Raw genomic sequence first — 15,717 nt, forward strand, 5'->3', positions numbered from 1 at the left:
GGCTCATGATTTACACTGTGTACAGATAAAACCTATTGTCTCTACGTATGTCAGGTCTGATAAGTTTAACCTGCTTGGCTGTCATCAAACAGCTTTTTCTGATAACAAATCTCAATTCACCACTGCAAAAGCTTGAAACAGTGACTATTAAAATGATCTTTCATCATTTCTTTTTAAGTTTTTTTATTTGATTTTTCCTTTGAATATGACACAAATGTTTCCGAACCAGAAGTTGGCAACAAATGTCCAGTCAGATTAGGGATCTTGTTTACTTTGTCATTGAGTTTGTCATTTAATCATTATTTGGCAAAGAATAAATTATTTTCAGGCCAAGTTTTTTTTTTTTTTTCAATGAATTGTATTCAGCATTAGTTTCATATTTAACATTTGGAAAGTTTTGTTGACATAGCTTTTGCAGACAGATTAATTAAAAATCCTCAAAGAAGAGCTTCAACAGTTGAGTAATTGACCAGTTCAACCACAAAAAATTATTGGCAACAGTTTTGATTGATTAATCCTTTAAGCTTTATTTAAGCACAAATGTGGTCACAAGTCAAAAATGATTTGTGAACAATGTCTTATGTCCTAGTTAATAGAATATCTTGGAGTTTGGAGTGTTGAATGGAAAAAATAAGCAATCTAACGTCACCTTGTGCTTCAGGAAATTGTCAGGGCCATTTTTCATAATTTCCTCAAGTTTAATTGACCCGAAAATTAGTTGGAAAAAAAGTCATCAGATTGCTCTAATGAGGCTCATGATATCTGTCCAAAAATCAACGAATAGGTAATAAAAAATGGTAAACAATACCTGGACTTAGCCAAAAATGAGTGCAGCAATACTTTTCTCAGTAGATAAAGCGACCTCTGCTTTATTTGTAACAATGGCAACAGGGCATTCAGTAATTATGCTCTTTATTTCTGCTTCTCTTTATCCAGTGATTGATGGCCCAACACAGCTGATCGTGCGTGATGTGTCAGACACAGTAGCCTTTGTGGAGTGGATTTCGCCAAAAGCAAAGATTGATCAGATCGTGTTGCGATACGGCCTGGTGGGAGGAGAGGGTCCACGGACCACCTTCCGCCTCCAGCCCACACTCAGCCAGTACTCCCTGCAGGTAACTGGTGGGGTGTGTGTGTGTGTGTGTGTGTGTGTGTGTGTGTGTGTGTGTGTGTGTGTGTGTGTGTGTGTGTGTGTGTGTGTGTGTGGTATACAGATCTGGTGTGCACTCACCTGTCATGTGGGGACAGAAAAGCCAGTCCTCTCAACTTAAAATATTTATTTTTGGGTTGGGCGTTGAATAGTGTTACTAGTGTGTGTGTGTGTGTGTGTGTGTGTGTGTTTATGCTCTTCATGCTTGTTAAATTATCTAATCTCAGAGTCTGCCTGACGTCTGTGTCTGGAGATAAAAACAAAAACAAACATATGCATATCCATGCAAAGAGATTAAATCGACTAAAGTGTCCATGCTTTGTTCCCTTTCCACAGGTTCTGCGTCCTGGCGCACGTTACGAGGTGTCTGTGAGTGGTGTGAGGAAGGGAAATGAGAGCGGATCCATTTCCACTGAATTTACTACCGGTGAGGTCTGACAGCAAGCAGATGTCGCCAACACTGTCCAAATGTATACCGTAATGTTTCTCTATATAGAAGACGGTAGTGAACATCTGTTCATGGTAATGTGCAGGGGAAAGCACATTATTGTCGCAACATTATTCAAATTCTTTTGGAGTGCAAACATCTAGTGAATGTCGTCAAATTGACTTTACTTTCTGCTACATCTAAAGTAAAATGTCTGCATATCATTTTATAATATGTAATTCAGGAGGATTAAAATGGATAAAATCTGCAGGATTGACGTGATTACAGGATATAAATGAGTACAAATGGATGTGTAGCAGCTGATGCTGATGTGCAGTATATTATGTCATCTTACATGCTCAAATCATCTATGATAATTCACAGTTTGAACTGTTTCTGATGATGTTTAAACCCTGCTTGTTCACCATCCCTGAGAATTGGTCTCAGTGTCCCCAACATTGTCAGCTTTATCGTTCTTCTCAGAGATTGATGCCCCCAAGAACCTGCGTCTCGTGTCAAAGACCTCCACCACCCTGGAGCTTGAATGGGAAAACAGCGAGGCTGAGGTAACTAGTCATGGACCAAAAAGAGCATTAATAATTCATTTTCCGTAATTTTCTTTCAGCCATTTTGAGGTGTCAATAGGTGGGGTATGCTTCTTAGAACAACACAACAAGGGTTGATCGTTTAAATGCCAGTTCTGGAAATTCACTGGATTTGTTCTCTTTCAGTCTACCTTCCTCTTGATGTGTTACTCTGAACAGTTTGAGTTTTGTGGTAAAGGTACCGTGTGATTTAAATTCTACAGCGCTTAAATTACTTAGCAGATTAAGATTTTACAAATCATATAATTAGAAGGGGTGAAAACCAGTTTTATCACAATACAATACAATTTTGGTTTGATTGATTTTCAAAGTCCTGCGATCGATATCTGACAATAATCACCCATTTAACACGATCAGTTACAAAAAGAAGCTGTCACCACTTTATTCTGTATTATATCTCATTAACAGCTTGTAGTCATTAGCTGATCGCCACGGCATCAGCTAATGGAGACCCTTAGATAAACAAACAAACAAATAGATAACTAATAATGATGATCAATAACTGTCTCTATTGACTTGTCTTTTCTCCAATAATCCCAACATTTCAACAATGCTGATTCGTTCCTGAGAGGGGAGTATACTGTTTGTCCTCGCCATCTTAATGACTCGTCTGCTAGCACTGTTTAAATGTTTAGGGAGGCGGCAGGCTTGGAGATCACACAGACATGCCTCTGAAAATTTCAAAATAAAGGCGTACCCCAAAGATGATGAGGATTGATGTTCTGACTTTGCATCACTGGTATTGAATTTGTTAATTATAAAATCAATATGGCTCCTACATTTGGAACTGGGTTGATGAATCGTTACACCCCTAGCGATTAGCACATACAATATTAGGCAATGTAATAGATTACACCACTTAAAGAATGTGAAGTAGATGAAATCAGCTCCACATCAGCAAACTACAATGTGAAAAATGCTGCTTACGTGTCGATGAGCCAATAATGATTAGATAAAATACTCTTTTTTTATCAGAGGACTTTTATTTGTCATGTAGAGTTTAGGAAATCTGATATACAGGTGGTACTTTTACTCAAACAGAGTGTGTGAGTATTTCTTTCACCACTGGATGCTATTCATGCTAAACCTCCCAATATCAGATTCTCCTCTTTTTTAACCTCAACATGTGTCCTTGTCTTTTTATCTTTTATATATTTATTATTTAAATGAGTGGACTGACGTGAAATACTTAATAGCTTCTACAGATTCTCAGAACAACCTTAGTTGCCCCTTACATAACAGAGTATGTGTTAATTATGTCCTTTTTTGTAAAAAATAAACACTAATTTGTCCTTAATCCCCCGATTTTATCCGCCCTCCCTTGACCCAGCCTGCATTCTCGCCAAAAGCAGGTTTTTATTCCTCACCTTTTTCTGAACTGTTGTCTTGTTGTACTGAGCGCTTTATCATCACACACAGGTGGGTCTGCATCTTCTGAGCTTGGTAAATGCCAACCTGAAAGTGGTCGCTGAGTGTTTCACTCCGAATGAAAATGTAATAAATCATGTTTCTTCCCTCAGTAGTGGCAGTGATATTCCCAGTGCTCACTAACTACACAACCAGACTTCTGAAGCCAGACTGTCTTAATGCCTCATAGCACTACAAATTTATTCATCCTCATGACTCTGCAGAGTGTTGACAGAGAGCCAAATATCACACTGGGCTAACGCAAAATAAACCATTTATTATTCGTGGAACCATCGGCAATGCAGGGTAACATTTAAATCTGATTTGGCTGTTGGTGAAAGCCTCATATTTCCTTCCTTTAAAAAAAAAACCAAAACGTTGAAAGTCTCCTTCCGTTTGGTGTTATAATGTTTCAATGTGCATGTTTAATGTAGGTGGAGGGCTACCAGGTGGTGTACAGCACTTTAGCCGGAGACCAGTACGACAAAGTCATCGTACCACGCAATGAGGGAGCCACCACGAAAACGACGCTCACAGGTAAGCGAGCAATGTGTTGTTTTTCTTTCCCTTGATTTGTTTATTTGTTGTGCTGGCAGTTTTTATTGAATAGCTATCATCAACATCTGTGGGGGTGTTTTGCTCAGAGCGATGTTTTTCCCCATGCCTTCTTTATTATCACGGCGCATCTAATGTGCGCTGAAGAAGCTGGCAAGTGCCTGTGTGTTCTACATGGCAGGATTATCTCCGCGGCTAACACACAGTTGACAGGGCTACTGATTGTATCTGTGGAAATGCTTGTTGTCCTGCGGGCATATTGAAAGGCTGTCAGAAAAGGAGGGGTCAGCCGGGATGTTTTTTCTGAAAGGCCATAGTGCTGAAAAGGGCACGGCCAGCATAAGAATAGAAGCAAAAGGTCCTTGTGTTATTCTGTTGGTCCGCTGCAATCGATGCCGCCTGCACTCTCATTCGTTCTCTGTCACTCTCATTTTCTCTCCTCTTCCACTCTCCATCTCTGCTAATAATCTCTGCCTCTCGCATTTTCATTGCTCATCTCCGCATCTTTATTTCTGTGGCGTGAGGAACTCACTGCGGACGTGCTGAATTGATTTGAAACTGATCAATTATGCAGCTGGCAAAGAAAAAGGAAAAAAAAAAGGTTTCTCCCGGAATCTAACTGATGTACGCGTGAATTTGCCGAGACCTCGTCACCGACGTACAACTAATTACGCTGTTACGAAAAACCCCGTCTCGTTGACATGTGCTCGCAGAGGTAGAATGTGAAAAAAGACTGGGAGATGTTTCTTCTTGCTTCATTTTGTACTGGATGAGTAATCGGTTCACTCTTTCTCTTTGTGCCTCAGACCTGCTTCCAGGAACAGAGTACGGCATCGGCATCTCCGCCATGAAAGGCAGCAACCAGAGCACACCAGCCACAATGAACGCCAGGACGGGTGAGTGAATCACTATCTTTACTCCACTGTCAAAAAAATGGTGATCTAACTCATGCACATGAGACACACTGAATAATTATACTAGGGTTCTCAGCTTCACAACAGGCAGAATGACCCATCAGTCATTATCCATAGCCACGTTTCCACTACGGGAACATTCCCCAGGGACTAGAAAACTTTCAAGGAACCATGTTTCCACCACAGGGACTAGATCTAAATTAAGTTACAGGGACATTATTTTACCCCACAAAATGTCACTGCTCGAGGACGGTTATTTTCGAAAAGTGTACCTGAACTTTGGATTGCAGCGCTGAGACAATTGTGTTCGGCCTCACACTGGCAGCATTTTATTTCAGCCACAACCGTTCAGTGTGAACAGTCGGAACAGCAGCATGGAGCAACACACTGTTATCAGACAAACAAATAGCATGTAGAAAACAGCTGTCACTTTTTCATACATCAGCAGACTAATTTGCCTCATTCTTCTGGCAAATAACGGGGGTGCATTCGAAAACGCAGACTATGATGAGCTGAAGAAACCTTTCAGTTTCTGCGACTAAAAGTTCCAAGTACTCGTGTCATTCTCAATTCATGCTGTTGGTCCTGTTTTAAATATTAAAGCCGTTTAAACAGAATTAGGCAAATTAAATTTTGGTACGACTTGTGCTATTTTAGGGCGGTGTGTAACTGTTTTGTATTACCCGCTTGGGTGAAAGTTCCCACCACAGCATTTTAAATCTGTATTAATGCATACCATTCTGCTAATGGCCCGCTCTTTACCTCTGTAATTGATCTGCTATTTGAATTTTTATTGTGTTTTTAGTTGTTTGGCTGAAAGAAGAAAAAAGAAAAGAAGGACCCCACTTACCCTTCTGCGTGAAATTTTATTTCGTGGAGGCTTCGCTAATCTTTTCAACACATTGACTGTCAAGCACATCTTTCCTCCAGTTGCAATTATTTTAATGGCTGAAGGTATTTTGCAAAAATTATGCCTCCATTTTCGTTAAGAACACGCTCTTTCTACCCCGCTATTTTGTGCACTCTCTTTGAACTTTAAAAATGCACTACAGCTATTACATCTTACTCATATAGCTTTGAATAATATGACAACACCTCCCGTCTGCTGGGCACACAGCACTGCTCATTATGCTGAGTGTGAGCTGCTAAAGGCTGAAAGCGTAGTTTCTATTGACAGTGGCTTTAGTTGAACTAGTTGAAGTTTCTATCTGTCTTGAAAAACACATTTTTGGCAAGGAGCTCCAAAACACATTGAAGGTTCAGGCAAATAGCCCAGGTAAGGGTCAGGTGATCAGATGAGAATTAAACACTGATCATTCAGTGGGAAAGTTGTGTCGTTGCTGCAGGAAACAAAAAGGCCAACCATGAGAACAATGACAACAAAAATAGTTTTCTTGATCCTGCAGTTGAATGTTTGAGCCTCACTCTGTCGAATGATGTATGCCAAGAGTCTGATACTAGAGGGATGTTTTTACAATCATTGGTGGAAGTGGAAGTTGTTTCTGTGTTTCATATAAAATCTGATTAAAAGGGGCGGACAAAAGATCATGATTTGTGTAATCACACGCAGTCTGGAAGACAATCCTGGTCCAGTATTCAGCAAACACAGGTATGACGTGGAAACTTGAAGCCTCCAGTAGACAGACACTACTAGAACGGACTTTACAGTGCAGTGGGAGACATCTTGTGTCCAGCAGTTAAACGTGTGAGAGGAAAAATATTAGCATTTTTATATATTCTGGAATTCATAATGAGGGAGAAGGAGCAGGACATTAATGTGGTAATTATGCCTTTTCTATGCAAAAACCATGTCAGACACATATTGGAGAATTTCAATGTGTGACTTATACATGCGTGGGTGGGATCTTTAAAGGCAGGATATGAGATTTGGATGTTAATTTAAATGTCCTTAGACATGAACTTCCTGGAAGCTGATATTTTAATTAGTAACCATTCTGCTTTTGATGCCAGTTCTGCAGCAAACAAGAGGATATACTGTAGATAAGAATACGTTCTTTTGGTGTGATAATGTTTCACAGTATTGACACAGATCTCACAACAATTCATAAAAATAAAATGTGACTCAGTGCATGTGTCACAACAACTTCCTCCTGTCTGGACATGGACAAAAGAAGCTTTTTTATAGTTACTTTTTGTGCATTCCGGTCGGGAGGAGGCGTGCAGCGGTGAGTGGCTGCATGTCACGAACTTTGTCAACATCAATAGAAGAAGAAGAGGAGGGTGCTGCGAGCTGTATTAGAAAAATACGATTCATCTGCTTTTACTTTAATCTTCTTTTTCTATATCCCAAATTTGCAATCTCAGCTAAGGGCTTTAAAACTTATTCATGATTATTATATTTTATGTTTTTCTAGTTGTAACTGTATTTCTGTGGTGCAGAATGCAGAGATATGAAACAAGGGGGCGCCCCAGCAGCTCACTGCTTGGTAGAGTGTGGACCCAATGTTAAGAGGCTGCATCCTTGCTGCAGTGCCGTGGGTTCATTTTCCAACCGGTGGCCCTTTCCTGTATATGTTTTCACCCCTCTCTCAGCATTTCATGTCGCAATTTGCCTGTCATGTCATATAAAGCTGTAAAAAGGCAAACAAAAGAAACATATGAAAATGAGACCACACTGCCATGAAACAACGTGATATGAGATTTTGACTTTAGCAGTAAACGTATTAACATGAAGCCTTGTGCACTCTCCACACACCTTTTCTTTGGGGTAGCTCAACCAAAGGAAGGGTGAAATAAAATGTCTGGTGTTTTGATTACAGTTTATGAATTTGATGTTGAATGGAAAATACTTAATAGAGATTAGATGAAGAATAAATTACTTTCACACACTTAAATATGTCTTGAGTGACAGGTGGGAAAGGGAAAAAAAGGAACTACAAATATCAAAATGTAAAATCTTGTGCACATAACTCCTTGATATATGACATGGAGGAGTAGGGACGCCCCTAAAATGTCAAACAATATCTCAAATTGACGTCAGTAACTTTCCCTGTTGCGCTCAGGTCCATTCTCAGGACTAACAGAGTTAATATGCTCAACATTTCAGAGCTTTGCTGAAATCTTGCTTCCCCTCTATCAGGCCTGGACGTGCCCTTGGATCTGACTGTCACGGCTTCTACGGACAACACCATCACTCTGGTGTGGGGCGTCGTCCAGGGTCCAATCGACCATTACAGGGTCACCTACACGTCCTCTTCTGGCGTCACTACCGAGGTAATGAAACTGTACAGATGACAGATACATCGCAGCACATAAACTGACACGGATGTGTATGCTGCACACAGGCGGACCAACGAGGCTATGAGCTTTTATTATGAAGATTTTGTGCTTAGCTGCATCTTCTCGTTCCAGCTGACAGTTCCTAAAGATGTCACCATCACCACTCTGACCGACCTCGAGCCCGGGACTGAGTACACCATCACCGTAGCAGCAAGAAGGGGAAGACAGCAGAGCACCGCAGCCACCATAGACGCCTTCACAGGTAGAGGCGGTTGTGTTGTTCGCCGAAGCCGAACTGACCTCCTTTGTCTTTTTCCCTTCAACAGATGATATAAACTTTTCCACAGAATCAAAGTTGCTTTACAGAATCGGTTTAATTCACTCAATTATCAAACAGAACTAAGCTAAATTTACTCTCGAGTGTTTTTCTCTGCTCAGATAAAGACATGAAAGATCAGCCTATTACTGCAGAAAGCCAGACAACGGTTTCAACAACAGTGTTGCGTAATGAAGTCGAATGCTGAATTTAATGAACTAAAGTGTAGCAGCAGGTAAGGTGAGTCAGGCTGAAAGAAAAGTAGAGGACCCTAAAAGACTTTGAAGAAGCAATTAGTGAAGGTAAATTATTCAAGTCAGCTAATGAGCTTGTTACAAATGTTCCGTAATTGCATGACTGCTTTGCATCCGTATGCGTTTCGGTTTCTTCGGATTCCTCCTTCAGTTTTCTTGTCACACAGCGCCGCTTGCTCGCTCTTTCTCTGAGAATTGCAATCACATCATCACAACTTTTTTTTTTTTTTTTTTTCTCTCCAGACCTTTGTCAATCTCTCCAACTGTGCATTGCCTGTCAATCTATGCGCCGCTCTTGGTTCTTTGTTTTGTTTTATATTTAACACAAAGCCTGATGTGATTTTCAGTTGTCACAAAGGATGGTGTCATAATGATGGGCACGCGCTTACCTGCTGTCAGATTTGTCATTCATTTCTTCACCGCTGTCATCATCATCATCATCATCATCATCATCATCATCATCTCTTTTCTTCCTCTTCATGACCGTCGCGGTGGTTGTCACCATCATAATCATCATCGCTACCGCAGAGATCGCCATCGCATTCATCATCTTGTGTCACGTGCGGCTCCTTTAGCAACACCGCTCGAACCATCTGGAGGAAAGGGACGGGAGAATGATAAAATGACACATCACGAGGAATCAGACGGAAAAATTATTAATTACCTGTCATCTTCTCAGCCGCCGTTTACTTGGCCATATTGGCAACATCTGTCTTCCTGCGCTCAGGTGAATTCATCATAAGGAGAAAAAAAAAAAAAAAAACCTGGTGAACACTTCAAAGTTCGATCTTGAACTATGATCAAATATAAATCCCACTCTGCCTTTGGAGCTTCACTGTCTGTCCTTCACTTTTCTTTGGCACCGAATGTCAACTCTTCCATTTCGTGTACGTGCTTGTCTTTATTTATTCATTTATGTACTCATTTATGAACACTTTTGTTTGTTTATTCATTTATTCACTTTTCCAAGGTTTGTAGGTACTGTAATGCTAACAGCAGCAAAAATGAGAAGAACCCTTCCATTAGGGGAAATGTGCAGTAAATTATTTTGATTATCCGTGTCCTTGTGAGGACTTAAGCGCTTCTTTGTCACAACATTAAGGAGTGGTTGCGAGAGGCCAAGATAATTTGACCTCTCTAGTTTGGAACCTACATTTCCCATAATGCAACCAACATTTTTTTCCAACCCCTCATGCCCAGTGAATAACCTTTTAAAGCCATGAGGTCCCAGTTTGTAATGCAGTTTATTCTTCGAAATCTGAGCCCAGATTGGAGTGACCTCGACAACATTATTAGGGCTTTTTAGAAAACACAGCCTACCTTTGAAATTCTGGCCACTTTCTACAAATTACACCTTTTAAAGTTACTCTCTGGAGTTTGGACCTCAATTGGTGCTGTAGAGCTGTGTGTATTTGAGCGTGCCCTTGTGTTATCACAACTTCTAACAGCCTCCACACATACACATGCACACCACGAGTGTGGGGGGACAATGTTGGGCTGACTGTACGGGAAAGCAATGAATGTTTACATCTAGTGAAGGAAATGTGCCGTAAAATAATATGTAAGTAAAGGATATCAAGAACATCAAAACAGTTCAGTGTAAACAAAGCAGGTTTGCAATGGTGATTGATTAAAAAGAAAACTCCACAGGATGTTTTTAATCTGGTTACAGTAATAAGGAGCAGTATATATATATATATATATATATATATATATATATATATATATATATATATATATATATTATATATATATATCGTATATGTCTATTATATATAATAATATATATGTATAATGTATATATATATATATATATATATTATATGGTATGTATACTATATATATATATCTGTATATGTATATATATATATTCTGTAATAGATATGTATATTATATATAATAATGATATGTATATTATATATACTATATATATATATATATATATATATATATATATATATATATATGATACTATATATATAGGTAATATAGGATATATATATAGAGAGATATATATATATATATGGAGATATATATTTATATATATAAGTGTATATATATTATATATATATATTATATTAGATATATATATGTATATATATATATCTATATGTATATAATATATATATATATAATATATTTATATAATTACATACTACAATTATACACCTCTATATATATTTATTTACATGTCCACTCATGCCTAATTACAAATCATCGTGCATTTGTAGCTGTGTCAGCTGCTGCACTGATTCTTATTCATTACATCATCTCCGGTCCACATCATGCATTTTGACAACAGCATCTGCTCTCATCATCTTTTCTTCATTGTCTTATTGCGAGCAGTCCCATCACATCTTCATCTTCGTGGCGGATAATCTCATTAGTTACTCTTTTTTTTATTTCTCTAACCAATTAAATCATTACTTCCACATGATTGTGGTCTGCTCCGACTCTCACCTTCCCCATCAAGATTACACCCAAGACTAATTTTCTCAACTGCATTATAAATGAACTGATACACCATTCGGGACTGCTTCCATCCATCACTGAATTGCTTGTCTGTCATCTCCATAACAATGGCAGCTGTTCTTTTTTTTTTTTCTTCTTCTTTTCCTGCTTCTTTTTTTCCATCACAATTTCCTACTTGTGGTCGACTTTTTATCTGTCCTTGAAAACTCTCCGGTGACCTTTAAACCCCCCCGTCCCTCCAGGAATCAGGCCCGTAACCCACCTCTACTTGTCAGAGGTGACGTCAGACTCGGTGTTGGTGGCCTGGAGTGCTCCAGCACCGCCAGCTGACCTCTTCATCCTGAGCTACAGCTCTGCAGACGGGACCGACACCTCTAAGGTGACGCTGGACGGCGTCAAGACAAGGTCACTGGTCCAGGGGCTGCTGCCGTCCACTCCGTACACCGTCAGTCTAATCACAATACAGGGGGATGTTACCTCTGAGCCCATTACAGCATCACTCACTACAGGTGAGCTGCCTGAGGATACATAAACATGAGCATCTTAATAATGTCTGTGTGTGAGAGCCTTTGAGTTATGAATCCTATATTTTATGTATTATTTCATTGTTTTCGTGTCTGGGCAAAATGCATGGATCTTCACTGTGCCTATGAAAATTGGTCTTTTCTTTCTCTCACTAGGTAATGTTTGGTGTTATTTTACTTGTAAGGAGGAGTCAATAATTAATCATTTAAGGAAAGAATTGCCAGCAATTTTTTGGTCTATCAACCAACCAATTAATTAGTGAATTTGTTTCGGTGCTAATCTCGTTGATCACGCTGATGAATGGATTGCACTGTTTGCTGTTTGAGGGGGTTTATTGAGACAGGTGGTACTGGAAGGTCCCTGAATCCCACTCAGGATTAAAGGGGAATGAAAGAGGTTTAGAATCGATGAGGAATAGTTGGGAAGTAACGTGTGAAGTAAAGTAAGGAAAAGGGGGGGGAAATCAACATGGAAATACAAAGGGATTTCAAATAAAATGCGTATTTCCACATATTCCATTGTAGCATTTAATTTGCGGACAACAACAACAGAATGATTTTGACTTCTGACTCATTTTACTCGTCTGTGGTGTCAGATGGCTGAGGTTTGCTGCCACATAGATCAAATCTGAGTCAATTCCCAGTCCATACAATGATCCAGTGTTATTTCACATTTATTCTAAACTCATACGCCACCCTAACATTGGGAGATATTTAGGAAACTGCTGACGAATGGTTCTCCTGCACAGACAAGGACAGAGAGGAGAAAAGTGAGCGAGGGGGAGGACAGATGCCCTCGAACTGTAACATTCAGTGTAAGAGAAGCAGTCGGCTCCGCGCTTTGTACCGTTTCTGTTTCATCCTCCTGAATTAGTTCTTTTCCTTTTAGGCCTCCCTTCCTTTTATCTCTCCTCGCGTATTTACAGTTTCTCCGTCAGTTCTCTCAGTTTCTCTTGATTAAAATGTGTCTCTTCGAGCCGCGCCACTATGATCCTTCACACCTTTGTCCGTCTTTGTTAATATATTACACAGTATTACCCGGTAATTCTTCATTAACTGGCTCACCGTGAACGGGAGCTCTCAGACAAATTTCTTTTGAGTGCGAATGTACTATTCACATCTAGGGAGAGAGTGAACGAGGAGAGGGAAGGCATAATAACCTGCCTGAGAAAAAGACAATGGGCGAGACAGAAAAGAGGAAATCTGTGTTTATTTTTTTTTTTGGCTAGAAATTAGGACAAAGGCGATATCATCAAAAGGGAAAATGTGCAAGAAATGAAGGCAAATGGAGAAAAGACGAAAGGCGGCGTTGAACGATAGAAATGTTAACTTTGAGTCGGTGCCAGAGACACCTGCATGCTGTCATCTGATCACTGTGCCAGTTCCATATAATACCCTGGCAGCTCCGAGCGCTCCCTTTCTCTCGTCTTTACATTCAACCACACACAGACAAGCAGATTCGGAGGGTGAAATTGGACGTGGGACTCTGAGACAGATGTGCAGCACCTCTTGCACCTGTCTTCAGATCGTGGTAATTTTCAGTGTCCTGCTTTGATCTCGCTTGTTTGATGAGATGCCGCGCTCCGGCTTTCCTTGTATGATCAAGTCTGCTTTTAAGCGTTACACATGTTCCATTTGAAATCGTCTGCGTCCGTGTGCTTTAACCACAGCCACAGTAGCTTGTTTTGGGTTTATCAGACTGACACAGTCTCTGTCACTGCTGTCGGCCCAAACGGTGCTTTAATGGAGCTCAGCCTGAGGGGCCGCATTCATTCATTAGCTTACACAGTGCAAATTGAATTGTGATCTTCCAGGGGGATAAATACAATAGGAGTAGATAACTCTGACAGACCTATTCTGTAACTGTTCCCGTTCAGACCTTTAGAAAAGCCTCATGGAAAAATATAGATTTCTTTAGCCTTTATTTTCATCCACAACCTTTGCAGAAGCAAGCATAATTAGTAAGATATGCATGCATGAATAATCACATTTTATATAAATGCTACAACTGTATATCATACACTACAAGTAGAATTTCAATGAGTTCAAAGCCGGGAGTTATAGATTGCCCCCCTCTGCTTGTGAATAATAGCTATTATTCTTTTCAACGCAGGACAAGAGAGAGTGCAGTTTGTTTACGAACGCTGCCAGTTTCCCCTCTTGTCCACACCGAGAGATTGAAGTGATCTCTTCATCTCCTCCTCCTCCTCTTGTTTTGTCTTTCCTTATCCCTCTTTTCTTTCTCTAGTAGCTGAGGACGTGTCATTAGTTTAATTGTGGGCTCACATTGTTTTCGCCGTAACCTTTTCCACGGCAGCTCGGTCGTCTCAGGGGACACACATAAAACAAATTGTCAGCGGGGGGGGGGGGGGTAAATCTCCTCTGAGTAAGCCCTTGCTCAGTTTCAATGCTACTGCCGCCCATTGTTTTCTTTTAGCTGGACGGATTTCTCCTGGAATATCTCTTGATGGTGTTTATTTATTGTGCAAATTTGCATTAAAGCATGCTCATGCTTCCAGAGACCAAGGACAGGTCTGCTTATGCAAATGTGATCAAGAGGTGAGGAGATTAAATATGGACAAAGCAAGAAGCACTGAGGTACTTTCAAGGGCACTGATTCTTTTAGATCTTCATGTAAATTCACTGAACTTGCCTCGTGATACACCTCGTAAATACACCTCCACATGCACTTCTGTTGTACTTCATAAGAATCTCTGGAAACCGTGAAAGCATGATCTTCCCCTTCCCCACATTTGAAAATGTCTTCTAGTCCAGCTTGACCCCGTGCTAACACACCTCCACCTATCATCTCCCTTCCAGGCATGGACCCACCGAAAGAAATGGCGGTGTCGGACGTGACCGAAGACGCGCTGACCATCTCTTGGATCAAACCACTGGCTCCATTTGAGTACTACAAGCTGTCCTACCAGTCAGCCAGAGGTAGCCCTTCCTTACTTAATTTTCCTCACGTGCAGTAAAGTGTTTGATTGCATTATAACAAGAAGGTATTTATTATATTAGCAGACGCGCCGACACGCTGCATTTTTATGTTACAGTTAAATGAACATGGCATTTGGTGTTGCGGGTCCCTCCGATGTAAGATATTTTGTAGCAGCGAACCTTGTTACACACCGCGCTCCACCTAATTAATTGTAGCATTTTATCAGTGAATTTTAATTGAATTTTTAATTAAAATTCCGTCTTGATTAAACATTAACTCCGCGATGCAAAAAAACACGCCAGTTGCCAAAGCCGTATTCCCCGTACACAAGGAAAATGTAAGATCAGAGTGACGGCAAGCACTTTCTGATGTCGGCCTCTCTCTCTGATGTCCTCCGGCAGGTCGAGTGGACAGCGTGGTGATCGACAGCGATGTGACCAACTACACCTTGTCCAGCTTGTTCCCCGCAACAGAATACGAGATCAGCCTCAACGCTGTCAGAGGGAGTCAGGAGAGCAAAGTGGTCAGCACCTCCGTCTTCACAGGTAGGAGTCGATCCGGGAACATTGTTAGGAGCATGTACGACAGAAGAGAAGTACACTGCTACACAACCACACAAACGAGACCTGCGCTGGCCTGAGAATATGTGATACTGTCATGCTGTAGATATGAAATTCAGGACAAAGCTGGGAAATAATAGCCCCAACAAAGACAGCAGGTCCCCCAAGAATGCTCAATTATCACTTTATCAGAGAATTTAAAAGCACCACATCGGCTGCCAAGACTGAGCCGACCCCAACAGGGACATCTGGGACATTTCGAGATTTATGTCCAGGATCAGATCAGGTAATCTATACCCAGGAGTCAGTTTAAGGATACATATTTATGCCTCTGTGCCACCAACAGGAGTCC

General features: G+C 40.5%; 1 protein-coding gene across 6 annotated transcripts in view; it reads left to right on the forward strand.

The window, feature by feature from the left end:
• tnr (tenascin R (restrictin, janusin)) overlaps nucleotides 1-15,717 on the forward strand; it is a 180,751-nt gene that overhangs the window by 128,188 nt on the left and 36,846 nt on the right. For 4 of the 6 annotated variants that reach the window (XM_030403212.1, XM_030403211.1, XM_030403210.1 and 1 more), the window contains 10 exons: nucleotides 937-1,115; nucleotides 1,487-1,577; nucleotides 2,043-2,143; nucleotides 4,024-4,126; nucleotides 4,951-5,040; nucleotides 8,159-8,292; nucleotides 8,431-8,560; nucleotides 11,583-11,849; nucleotides 14,685-14,804; nucleotides 15,207-15,350. In XM_030403212.1, the coding sequence (XP_030259072.1) occupies nucleotides 937-1,115; nucleotides 1,487-1,577; nucleotides 2,043-2,143; nucleotides 4,024-4,126; nucleotides 4,951-5,040; nucleotides 8,159-8,292; nucleotides 8,431-8,560; nucleotides 11,583-11,849; nucleotides 14,685-14,804; nucleotides 15,207-15,350 (1,359 nt within the window). The remainder of the gene's footprint in view (nucleotides 1-936; nucleotides 1,116-1,486; nucleotides 1,578-2,042; nucleotides 2,144-4,023; nucleotides 4,127-4,950; nucleotides 5,041-8,158; nucleotides 8,293-8,430; nucleotides 8,561-11,582; nucleotides 11,850-14,684; nucleotides 14,805-15,206; nucleotides 15,351-15,717) is intronic. The other 2 variants (XM_030403215.1, XM_030403216.1) reach the window with 2 other exon arrangements.

This window comes from Sparus aurata, chromosome 21 (genome assembly GCF_900880675.1).
Source record: "Sparus aurata chromosome 21, fSpaAur1.1, whole genome shotgun sequence".
Lineage (NCBI taxonomy): Eukaryota > Metazoa > Chordata > Actinopteri > Spariformes > Sparidae > Sparus > Sparus aurata.